General features: G+C 36.4%; 1 protein-coding gene across 3 annotated transcripts in view; it reads left to right on the top strand.

Moving 5' to 3' along the window:
- Cad89D (cadherin 89D) overlaps positions 1 to 13,412 on the top strand; it is a 90,984-nt gene that overhangs the window by 72,453 nt on the left and 5,119 nt on the right. The window contains exons 14-23 of one of the 3 annotated variants that reach the window (XM_022084979.2): positions 991 to 1,273; positions 1,713 to 2,007; positions 2,923 to 4,506; positions 5,791 to 5,927; positions 7,085 to 7,303; positions 8,507 to 8,595; positions 9,427 to 9,510; positions 10,418 to 10,486; positions 11,166 to 11,381; positions 12,085 to 12,504. In XM_022084979.2, coding sequence (XP_021940671.2) covers positions 991 to 1,273; positions 1,713 to 2,007; positions 2,923 to 4,506; positions 5,791 to 5,927; positions 7,085 to 7,303; positions 8,507 to 8,595; positions 9,427 to 9,510; positions 10,418 to 10,486; positions 11,166 to 11,381; positions 12,085 to 12,504 — 3,396 coding nt within the window. The remainder of the gene's footprint in view (positions 1 to 990; positions 1,274 to 1,712; positions 2,008 to 2,922; positions 4,507 to 5,790; positions 5,928 to 7,084; positions 7,304 to 8,506; positions 8,596 to 9,426; positions 9,511 to 10,417; positions 10,487 to 11,165; positions 11,382 to 12,084; positions 12,505 to 13,412) is intronic. The other 2 variants (XM_022084981.2, XM_022084982.2) reach the window with 2 other exon arrangements.

Here is a 13,412-nt window from a genome sequence, read left to right on the forward strand (position 1 = left end):
ATACTTTTCCATGAATATTTTATTCTGTCCCATAACAATTGGTGTGATGATTAGCGAATTTTCCAATTTTGTTGATAGTCTCATCAGACAACAGAATATTATAAAACATTTAAGAATTTTCATCTTTCTTTGAGAACCTGTTTTTGAATCAAATTCTTTAAATTTATCACAGTGTTAGGATGGGGTTGTTGGATGCATTGTTTTTTTTCTTTCTTTCTCTCTATTAATGGAGTAACTGTTTGACACGTAACTCTTGTCTACGTATAATGGTTGGCTTTATACTGTTTTAATACTCACCACAGAAATAACCTTCTGGTGTGAGATAATATATATTTGTTGCAAGTTTATGTTTTCTTTGTCTTTCAATCAAGTCAGCCTTCACATAGTCTTTATGTTACTATATTTTAATATCAGTTTCTTCAAAAATCATTAGGCATTTCTTTTTTACTTGGTCTGACTGTACCACAGCAAATTTGGCCTTTGTTAGTTGTAAAATAAGTCAGGAGATGTTAACAAATATCCATGGACAGTTTACGTCCCAAATTTTTAATCCTTTTAGCAAGTCCGGTCACACTTGCATGAGTTATGGTCGTTGTAGTACTCATGTATTTGCCTAAATACAATGACAAGTTATTTGTATATATCCCTTAGAATCTCAAAGCTTATTCATTTCTATCACAAACCATTCGTGTTTCTTTTGTACATTCTGTTTGATGACGTCCTAACCCTTGAAAGCAAAGTTACTTTCTTGACTGCTAAATGTTCAGCTGGCCTGTGATGTGTAGTATATGTATCATTGAACTTATCGAAAACAGTTCTCATTTTTCACAACCTGTCATCATCAGGGCGATGGATACAGTAAGAACCTCTGAAATGTTGGTATACTTCTACTAGACTACATGGCTATGTGATGGATAAGAGATATACAATTTAAAATAATGTTTGTATACCATCATGTAATTTATACTTCCTTTGATATCGCTGTTTTAGGGGACCACCGATCGAATTTAGAGTTCGAGAAAATCTGTCTGGCGCATTAGTGGGCCAGTTGCTGAACCAGAGCAAGGATCAGAATTCATCGGATGTGGGCCGCTGGAAGTCATTACATTTCATTATTGCAAATCAGCAAGATGTAACTGATCGGTTTGCAGTGTCACAAGACGGGACAATTTACACCCAACGCGGACTGGATCGCGAAGAGAGAGACATTTACCGGCTCACGATAATAACGGAAAACAGTCGAGGATTGATACGAGGCGCTGGGGTGTACCAGGTGAGGATGCAGAGGTGTTCTTTTATTCTTGCTGATATAAACTGAATTAATATGCAGTGGTAAGGTTGGTAGGACTTTGCAAAATGACATTTTTTTTTACTAGTTATTCTCCCAGACTGAGAAAGGCACATTCACCTCTATAATCCAAAATGATGTAGTTGGGTGTGTGTTTCTTTATTATAAAATTAAACCCCAGAGTTAATCCGCTTGGCGGTCACATAATGTGGGGTTTATAGCTCCTATTACCATTTGATCAAAGTTAAATAAATGCATGACATATATTTATTTTCTCTCCTCCACATCCTTTCCAATTCACTATTTGTCAATTATCCTATCAAACTGCTGTATATTTACAGCATCATTAAATAAATCACACATAAATAAAATCATATTCGTGTTTAAGACACTTTGTACGGAACCTCTACTATTTTATCTGCAGGTGAACGTCATTGTTGAGGATGAGAATGACAATGCTCCAGTGTTTGAACACTCCTCATACGATGGTCATGTTGAAGAGAATTCTGCAGGAGGTACGGAAGTGACGCTCAACCACCTGATACATGCTACAGATGCAGATGTTGGGCATCATGCACAATTCATCTTCACCCTTCATGGAGAAGGCAGTGAACTGTTCACTGTGGATCAGGCTTCCGGAAGAGTATTTGTTAAAGGCTTGCTTCTGGATCGAGAGGAAAAAGCAGTCTACTTGTTGAGAGTTGTGGCCAGAGACAAGGGTAAGAACTTTCCTATGGATTATTAGTATGTTTTTATACAACATTTTCAAATATATTTTTGTAGTACAGGTAGCCCTCGATTTGCGCCGATTCAGAATAACGCCGATTTTGAATCGCAATTCTTACATCGCTGATTTTGAATAAAAATTATAAGTACAGTCGTCTCTGCAATTACATATGTTTAGTTAATGCGAATTTGCTCCAATGAGATCGATGAATCGGTAAAAGCTGTTTGTGAAATGCAAACTTTTTCTTATGCGAGTTTGCTCTTGTGCTACTGTGAAGGGGAGCCTTATGGCATCCATGAGGCCTTATCATGAAATTTTGAAAGAAAGAAGAAATCACGACACACTACGTGCCTTCTTTAAAAACATGACAATCCTCAACCAGGGACTTCGTCAGAGAACTAACACTGCTTCATCACGCCATTGCCGATTGTAAGTGTATAAAATATATTTTTTTAAAATTCCCTTTATTTTATTTACGTATTTCAGGGCTTTAAATGTAATGCCATTAATTACTCGTCAATGTTTTGGTGCTGGGAACGCATGTCATTGACTTCCCATTGATTTACATTATAAAAGAGTTTCAGTTTACACCGATTCCTTTTAAGCAGGTTCGTTCAGGAACGCATCCCCGGCGTAAATCGAGGGCTACGTGTATAGTAAATTTAGTGTGTGTTATGCATCAAATCTACTTAGATGGAGTCATTCCTAATCCTAATAATTGTGTGCATGTATATATGAAAGGAAATTTCATACTAATGACATGCATAGATTGTGGCCTATTACTATTGTTACTATTATTTTTAGTCTGTTCAAAACAAAAGGAGTTCTGTAATTTGGCAAGTGTGTGTAAAAATGTTTATACCTTATTGACCTTACTAGATATTAATTTTGATGTTCCTTTTTCAAGGTAACTTAAAATCTGAAGTGAAACTAACAATTCATCTTGATGATGTGAATGACAATCCGCCAAGGTTCTGGCAAATGGTTGTACTGCATGATCAAGATGTGGAGATCACAGAGTCTACTGTTTCCAGCACCCAGGAACAAAAGAAAAACACCAGTACAGCTGGTGGAGATCATCACATTACAGAATCTGTCACAACAATGAACTTTACGCAGCATCGCCACTTGCCTCCCGTAGTTTCAATCTTGGAGAGCACTCCTGTGGGAACGCCAATTTTGCGTGTGCTTGCTGGTGATAGAGATGCAGGTGTGAATGCTACAATCACATACAAGTTAACAGGAGAATCTCACATTCCAGTGCACAGACCTTATTTAAAGAACTACTTTACAGTTCAGTCACAAAATGGTGAAATTTTAGTGGTACGGACTTTGCTTCCAGAAACTGACTTCTTCTTGAATATGACTGCAACTGACGGTGGTGGACTGACGGACAATGTGACGGTCAGAATTCACGTGAAAGATGTTAATGACCATGCCCCAGTTTTCAAAAAATCATGGTACAATTTCGATTTGGAAGAAGGTTCCTACACGGGGAGATTTCTCGGTAGAATTGAAGCGACAGATGGGGACTATGGAGATAATGCAAAGATAATTTATAGCATCCTTCAAAATGAACATGATGATGTATCTGTGCTTCCATTTAGAATATCTGAAAATGATGGAATTTTGACGGTGACTGGTGAGACCGATCGTGAACTTCGTGACTCCTACGCCTTCCAGGTCACAGCACGAGACAGCGGGCCAGTGAATAATCAACATCATAGCATGGTTGATGTTGAAATTCATATACTGGATGTAAATGATAATGCCCCATCATTTTATGATTATGACCAAGTAGTAGACATTCCTTCTCAGAGTGAAGGCTTTCATCATTCAGAGTCATCTATATCCACACCTGTGTACTATGTATCAGTGCTTGAAAACAGTTCACCAGGTACTGTTGTAACAAAGCTTTCTGCGAATGATTCTGACTTTCCTGGAAATGGAAATGGGCTGTTACTCTTCAACATCCCTTACCCAAACCAAAATGGCATAAATTTATTTAGCATTGATTCAAAAGATGGCACTGTAATGACCATTGGGAAATTAAATTATGAGACTCAAAACATTTATAACGTAACAGTAGTTGCCTCAGACCTGGGAAACCCCAGTCTAAGCTCCACAGCTCTTCTGATTGTCAGAGTAATAGATGTTCCAGAAGATGCAGAAGAGATTGCACAGCCAATGTTTGCTCATCGCTACTATGAAGTGGAGGTTGAGGAGAACTCGCCGGTTCCCGTGGTGTTGTTGGTTTTAAATGTGACAGATGCATACAGAGGACAAATTTTAAGGTACAGCATTGTGCCAACTCCAGGTAGTGATTCATTTGAAGTGGCATCAAGCAACGGTACCTTGTACATGGTGCACAGCCCGGATCGAGAGCAGCAATCAAAGTATAATCTGAAGATACAAGCCGAAGTAGCAAAAAGAAGCCGTGTGTTGCCCGTTTTGTTATATCCACTTGCTGCGGGAAGATTAGCTGACCTAGGTGAGTATGTAGCTACTGGCACATTTGCAATAAGAACAATTAAAAAGCGGACTGAACTATTGCTCTTTACGTTATACAGTGTGAAGTTCAATGCCTTTGAATTTTTGTTATACAGATGCACAACTTAATAATTTTTCTTTTGCTAATCCCTTTCAAGTGCTTGAAATGGAGATGTAACGCTACTGAAATCTGTACTGTGTACTGACTGACTGACAGCCAGCTTTAGTTTGATTGTAGAATACAGCCTTTGTGAAAAATACAAGCAGAATTGTCACTTTCAGAAATAAATTAATGGATTAAGGCATAGGATGAAGGGGGGAGAAGAAAAGAGGAAGAAATGAAGAAGGGAAAAGTAAGTACGTAAGAAGAGCTACTTGAAATAATAAAATTCGAAGGCATTGAAAATTAAGTTTTGTAATTAGATTTTGTATATCTTTACAAAGCACTCCATTAATTAAACTTTAATTCTGAATTACCATTATGTTCTTCGTGTTCACTAAAAGTGTCATGAATGAATTGATACTCAAAATGATTTGTACTGGAAAACCAACAGATATGTGAACATTCATTGGCCAGTGTCTAAGAATTAATTACCAGGAATGCCCACAATATATTATTCTATGGTCAGGTAGTGTACAATTAGCACTGGTGAACATTCAGTGCAAGATAAGCAGCGGTGAGAAATTAATGGAAACATTTCTAGGTCTGTGTCCTTGGTTTGACACAGTGCTAGTTTTCCTGATTTATGTTTCTTGAAAGATGTTGGCGCTCTGAACCTTTATTATGTGCTTCTATTATCCGAAAATTAAATTAAATTCAAATATAAGAAATTTGAGAGACAGTATGATGACTAATTTGTTTGTCAGTTATTAAGAACTGTTATTTTAAAACAATTGCAATTTTTACTTGAAAAGTAATTGTCAGTGTATTCATTCAGAATTTAGTAGATTGTGAAGAACTGAATTATAGGTTGGTTTCTGGTACCAGCATTCACACCTTATAATCTGTGTAAAACAATTGAATGTATGCTTCATTGTTCTTCATTTATCTGAAAATTTTCTGAAGGCAAGAGATGTACAAATATGGTATCTTATGAATAAGAAGGGCTCTAATTAGAGGACTGAAGAAATGTATAAGTACTTGACCACAAGATTCTAATTGTCATTCCTTGCTTAGTGAATAATTAAGTATTGTTAATGCACTTCCTTATAAACTGCATGCAAGTTACATGTTTGTCTTATTTTGAATCCCAGATTATATGAGAAATTGGTTTCAAAATTCCAGCTCCCAATGAAGTTAGAATTATTGTTCGAGTAAAGGATGTGAATGATAATGCCCCAAGATTCGTAATAAATGGACGTCCAGTTGTAGCAGCAATACCAACCAGTGCCACCTACGGATACCAGATAGTTAGATTACAGGTAAGAAATTCTTTGAGATGAGAATATCTGAACTATTTAGTGACTTGAAGTTTTTGGTGCTTTTAGCTCTGGTTATGGGTTGGCATGCCTGTCACACTGTAATTTGCTTTTCCTGTCTTTGGTGCACAGTCTTTTATCTTAATTTGGATTCTGTTACATTTATGCAGAATCTTGGTCGTGTGGACTCCACAAGCTGTTCAAGAAGGAAGGATGTGAATGTTGGGCATAAAGAGCAATTTTATCAGATGTACATAAAAGAATTAATTAGTAGAAAAACTTCTAGTGCACAGTGCAACCGCTGAATTATTTGGAACTAGAAAATGATCACTGTAATTAAGCATGAGTAACCAATCAGTAATAACAGTCTTGATGCTATGTAACATTTGCTGATCAGGGTGGTATATTGATCATGCTCTGGACTTAGGTTTTGGGGTTACCCTGTTTAGATCTCACTTGGATTTCTCTCTATCCTGCCTTCAAGATCTTTTACATGCTTTACGTCTTAAATAACTCTGTTTATTGTTAGCAGTTTAAAACGCACCATGTGTCGGTGAGAGCATTGTTAAGTGAACAACATCACAAATTATTAATAAGTTGTAGTTTCACAATAAGACATGAAGACACATGTCTTCTGGGATTTTGCAACACAGTCTGGTGGATATTGATTAATGTTTCAGAAGAGCTTACTACTTTTCTTCAGGTTGATAAACATCACATGGAAATAATGGAATAGATACAGGAGTGGATTGGACAAGGCAGAGCCCTGGCTGGACCAGTGGGAAAGGAGGGAGAAACCAGAGTTAGGGCAGGAAAAATAAAAGAGTCATGGGAGAAGAGGGGACCTTGACAAGGTTGTAGGGAGGAGAGAGCAGGATTCATAGAAATAGACCACAAATACAATTATGTGGAATTAAGGTAGGAAAGAAGAAATTAATGTAAGGAAAATGAAACAAGATAATGGAGGGAAAATTAAATAAATTAGAATATAATACAATAAAATAAAATAAATCTTTTGAGGAAGTAAGTTTAAGAATCTGAATTCAAAAGAAGGGAATAGGAAGTCCTGATAGGGCCAAAAGGGGAGCAGTGGGGAAATCACACAAAACTAGTCTTCATTGACCCTGTTGCAAGTGACTGACTTAACAGATGTGTTACAGGCTACTGATCCTGATGAAGGACTGAATGCAGACATACGTTACCAGATCTTGGGAAGAGTTGATGATGAGTCCCGCAAGTTTGTTATTGATCCCATCACTGGACAGGTTCGCTCTATTGTGAGCTTTGCACACGATGCTGGTCGTGTCTATGGTTTTGACGTGAAAGCCACAGATAAAAGAGGAGCAGATGATGGAAGGTCAGCCATCACAAATGTTTTTGTAAGTGTCCTTTTATTTCCTATGAATTACTTTTCCAGGGTGTAGAAAAAGTTATAGAATTCTTTCATTTAAAAGCATAAAGAAACTAATAGTGAAAGTGGAGTGATACACTAGAATCCATAACAAGCAGCTCATGTGCCCTATGATGGATTATATAAATCCAGTCTGGAAGGCCGCTGCCCACAGCCATATACAGAAGCTGCAAGTATTATAAGTCTAGTGACTCTGGGTGAAATTCCTAAGTTAAAATATGGTCACCAACCCCATAGTACAAGAGTGTAAATACATTTTCCCATGTGATAAAGGTTATGCCTGAAAAAGAGTGGTTCCTTAGAATGATTTCAATAAATAGAAATAAGAGTATTTTAACATATTTTCATTCTTCTGTTGGTTTGAACTTCATTTACTTAACACACAAATACAGATTTTTCCTCCGTTCATACAGCAAGCATACAGTTTTATAGTTAACTAGGAATGGAGGAATGTGTCATACTTTGTAAAATGTTAAATATTTAAATACAGTTTTCATACCTGAATCTGGAATATTAATGTTTATTGTTGATTAATTAAACAAAAGTAATATCGGATACAGTTATACTTCGTTAATAATGTTGGACTCAAGAAATCAGGAATATATAACACTCTGGGAATATGTCGTACAAATGCATCAAATAGTAAATTATGCTTCATTGCACATTGTCTTCTGCACATGCGTGTCTATAGCCTAACCTAACCTAACACAACATAAGAAATTAAAAGAAATACACATAAGCAACAGATCATTGTTTATTGTCGACTGCGCATGCAACAATGTGCATTGCCATCTGCACATACGTGACACTAATATAACCTAACACAACATAACCCAACAAAACCAAATTATCATGAACTGTCCACAAGCAACTATTCATTGCAAATTTTCGTCTGCACATTACTAACTTAACCCAACCCAACATAACCAAATTTAAAACACTTCTCTTTAGCAACTGATCATTGCACATTGTCATCTGTGAATGTACGATTGTGCTTGGCCGTACTCCACATGTAGTCAAGAACAGTATTCTTTGTAAAATTATTAGATTGACATAAGTTCAATGAAATGTCATCATTGCATTGTTTGTACACTGTCCTAATTTATTAAGTTTTCTGCTCTAGAGAACATTATTGAAAAGAAAGTGGAACTACATGTGTTTCATTTCTCAGGTATATGTCCTTGATGAAGAGAAGCAGCTGGTGATGGTTATGGGTTCAAAGCCGACTACAGTTGAGAAGGATATGGAGAATATAACCAAGTGAGTTACATCAGACCACAGCAAAGTTCTGTAGATTTATTACAACTATCATTATTGTGTGCTTCTTGTCATTAAGTGGCTCATGTATCTAGCATAATCTTACTTTACCCGATATTCTTTAGATGGTTTAGGTTGGTTTCTTATATTTTTGTGTCTGTGCATGCATCAGTACCAGATTTATGCTTAAATTAAACAAGCTACAGCTTAGGGTCTTACTGTTTTCTGAAGTTTGTTCTCTTCTATTATCAGCATAACCAGTGAGAGAACAGAACCCTATGTACTCTGTTGGGTTCCCTGACTGGGCTAGTCTCAACCTGCTACCATTTTTTATTGTTAAATTATTCCATCATGAGAAAGTTTTTCCATAAAGTTACTCAAATAAAAAAAACGTTAACACTCATAAATAATTCTACAATTACTAGAATATTGTAATTGTGAAAGGAACCTCATCCTTATCATAGCTGATATTTTGATGGTTAATAATATCCTGGCATTTATCCATAACTGCTGGTTAAATATTTGGCTGATCAGCAGGTAAAGTTATGCCATCCATGTGCAGTCCGCCTTGACACAAGAAACCGTTGTTCTTGACGATAGAATAGAAGTACTGTTTCTGAAATTTGGTTTTGTGAGAGACTGTAATCATATTCAAAACAGAATGAAATTTTTTAAAATTTCCTGAGTCAAGTCCTGTCTAATATATTTGCTTAATAAAATCTTTATAGTTCACTATTTTCATGTACGTTATACAAGTAGTAATAAATGTGCGAGTTTTGAATGTGAGAAATGTAACCAACTAGCTTCTAATTGAGTTGTACATTTTCCCAACAGTGCTCTCTTCAATTTGACTGGTTTAGATGTGCGAGTCAGAAAGATTGAACCTCATGTGGAACGAGACATTGACGAGGGCAGTGCGTAAGTTCAATACGACTTGCAAATCTTTTTACTAATTTGTTGTGTAAGTATAAGGACCTCTGTAAGTAGACATATAAAGTGAAACAGAGTATACAAGGGAAGACAGCTTGATGTCACAGTCATATACGGAGGACAAGGATTTACTGTCTTTTAGGCACATTTCCCTATTATGATAGCCTGGTCTATCCATTTGTCCATGTGCCATAAACAACTTGAGAATGAATTAACTTGATTTTTATTTAATTTTATTTTGAAGAACTTTCTGAACAACTGTCAAGGAATCTCAATACTTATTTAGATCTGAAAATTGTAACATTGACATTACATGAGTGTGTAGATAATTTATTGAGTTTGTCTCAATAAATACTTGTGAAAAAAGTGACATACATAATTTTTTGTTTGTTTAAACATTCACTACATCATTAATTCCAGGATAACTTACAGCACTCCCTAATTATGTGGCAGTTATGTTTCAAGGAATGGTAACAGGGGGTGAAATCACATAAATAAAAAGAGAAAAACCCTTCTTCCTTGCTGCCCATGCAATAATCTAGTTCCTGCCTCATTTGAACAGCCGGTAATAGTAATACGACACTATCTTCAATAACATTTAGAAATGAACTGTTCCTCTGAAGCTGGCTATCTTATGAGTTGTGCCATGTAGTCTGGTAGAAGTTTACCAGTGTTTCAGAGGTTCTTGCTACCATCATCGTCAGGGTGATGAGTACAGTAAGAACCTCTGAAACGTTGGTATACTTCTACTAGACTACATGGCACAACAACCCAGAAGATAGACTCACTGCCGTGAAAACCTCAAATTCTACTTAATTGTCCATTTTGTTTAAATTGGTGTTCTATTAACAGTAAGAAAAGAAGTTTCTCAGCCTCCACAACATTTTATTTACAGGACTGACTTATATCTTTATGCAGTCGACCCAAGGATGAACATTATCATTGATATGGACACATTACAGAAGTAAGTGAATAAGTGGCCTTAAACCATTGCAATGTTAATTATTGTTTGCCTGCATTGTAGCATGACGTGTTGCAAAAATTAAATAATAATTTCTTTGTAAATATGAATAATAAAGCTATCCCTTTTGTCAAAATGGCCAGTACGTGACTGCAAATTCTCACAAAAATGAAATTGTACTGCTGATGAGAAAATGAAATGAAGAACAAACATGTTGGTAATGAGGTCTAGTAAATAATTTTCAGACTTCAGTTCATAAGCATGTGTGCTTACAAAAGTTTACAACTGCTCCACCACTTAGCTGTGAAAACAGATACATGACATTTTATAAGTTTCAAACCAGAAGAGGTGTGTGTAAGAGTGTAAATAAAATGTACTTATTAAGTATGCGAATAAACATAGACTGTTTAGTATGTATTTGTCCATAAATTGTGTGGGTTTATGCTGTCTTTTCAAATCTTATTTATTCAGCGGTTAACCACATTACTATCTTGATTTAACTAGTGTTTGAAATGTCATCAAATCTGAAGTAAACTGAGTCTGCTAAATATTAATCTTTAGTTCACAAAGCTAAAATACTCCTCAATCAAACACACAAAAGAAATATGGAAGAGAAACAGGTTGAATAGCGCAAGGTTTCCAAGACTGATTTTCACACTATGAATATTTATGTATTTTACAGCGTCCTGAACAAGAAGCAGTCTGACATAAAGCAGCACTTGGAGCACTACCGAGTTCTAGAAATAGCCAATGGAGCTCCTGTTGTCAATAAACCACGTAACCAACGTTACCTACTCTCATCTCTTGAAGTGGGAGTGGTTGTGCTCGGTTGTGTTGTGTTTGTGGGCGCTCTGGCAGCTGCAATATGTGTTGGGTGCGTCCGAAGGGGAAAACAGAGGTAAGTGACATGTTGTGTAATGAAATACTGAACATAGAAACTGTAAATCAAGGAAAATTAAGAATGCATATTATCTTAATAAATATACTTCAAAGATGATTTAAAAATCTGTACTCCTCCCTCAGTATTGTCAGGGTGATTAAGTTGAGAAGAATGAGATTGGCAGGGCATGTAGCACCCATAGATGGGACAAGAAGTGTGCACCGGACATTGGTTGGTAAGCCTGAGGGGAAGAACCGCTGGGGAGACCTAGACGTAGATGGGAGGATAATCTCAGGCGAGATCTATGGGAGATAGGAGTTGAAGGATACTGGATTTTGTTGGCCCAGGACAGGGTCCGGTGGAGAGCTTTGGTTAATTCGGTGATGAACCGTCAGGTTCGGTAAGCCATGTAGTTAGTTAGTTAGTTAGTTAGCTTCACAGCCAATGGGTTTACTTCAAGATGCCAAAAAGTAGAAGATAATTATGATATATAAATATATCTTATCATAAGTATCATATTCATTTTCAAAATGTATTCATGTCTTAGAAATAAATATGATAGTGTTAAAAAGTTTTAACTGGGAATGTCCTTTGAGAAAAGATCTCGGGTATTTACATAACATCACTAGACTCTCTGGTTGTACTTGCATCCCTCCCACATTCCATGCCTTAATCAAGATAATGTCTTCCAATTTGTATCAGTAAGTCATATTTATTTCAGAAAACAACAGAAGAATAAATCTTACCCATCACAAGCGGGTTTCAACATCAGCAATCCAACAAACCCCATAATGAGAACCACTTCAAAAGCTCACCTGTTCCCTGCATCATATCTTGATAGCATGGGGTGTGGTGACACAACAGACACATATGTTGATCTGCACTCCAGCAAGTCAGTGGTCTGTGGTCCACTCTTCCATCAGCATCATGATCCAAGCTGCTCCAGACTCCGTGAACACCAGGGCCATAACTGCTCAGTAGGCCAGCACCTTCGCCCGGTGCGTTCCAACAGCAATGTAGCAGCTGCCACTACTGGCCTGGAGGCTTCCATTACGTCACTCCAGTCCAGTGGGCAGGATTCTGGTATTGGACGTTGTGTTTGTGGGCATTCCACCAGTCACTCATCTGGTGACAGTAGCAAGTAAGCAAGTGATTAAAAACACAGAACTAACATCATTAATCATGAATGTTGATAGCTAGCTCTACTTCCTTGTCTTGGACCAAATTTATGTGTCTAAAGGAACTGTCGCTGAAGTCTGCGAAGCAGTTGTCTTTGGAATTGTTCACTTATTTTTTTGGATTTCTGTAATTCGTATGGTCTAAAACTTTCACAGCAAACTGAATTAATAAAATCCTCTTGGACTCTTAGACTTATTTTATCATTTGGCATGACTGATAGCCCAAGAGGATTGAATTAATTTCTGTAATTATTAACCAAGAAAATTTATACACTGATATTTTTCACTTCCTTTTTCTTGACTAAATTCATATCTCTGAGGCAGTGAATCTTAAAGGGGTGACTTTAGCAGGGGTGTGCCATATGAAGTACAGTTTTGGGAGTGATTCATTGTTTTGTAATAATTTTATAATTTACATGAATTAAATCACTCTATTTAAATATAGCACATAAATGGGACTTTGAGTCAGGCTTCATCTTATATGCATTGATGCTATTATATTATATTTTATTTATACAGAGAACAAGTAGTTCATCTGCTCACATATGAGTATGTAAACCATATTTGTTAGCATTCTGCCACCAAATTATATCACTTGCTGTTCACTTACCATAGGTTGTAATTCATATTTTACAGTGACTTTTATGTGTAGATAAGTGATTTAAAAGTAATTTTAATTGGTATTTTATGACTTTTAAATTACATAAATCTGAAAATATACATTTTATTAAAGCAGAATAACAAGTTATGGTATAGTGTGAAAACAAGATGAAAATAATTTGTCACACTCAAAAGAAGCATAAGAATCAGTGCTCTGAGACAACTACTGTTGGAGTCCGTGAAACAACTACTCTGCAGAATCTCTTACTAT

This window comes from Zootermopsis nevadensis, unplaced genomic scaffold (genome assembly GCF_977971745.1).
Source record: "Zootermopsis nevadensis isolate Lab colony 2312 unplaced genomic scaffold, Znev_1.0 Znev_ptg000008l, whole genome shotgun sequence".
Classification (NCBI taxonomy): domain Eukaryota; kingdom Metazoa; phylum Arthropoda; class Insecta; order Blattodea; family Termopsidae; genus Zootermopsis; species Zootermopsis nevadensis.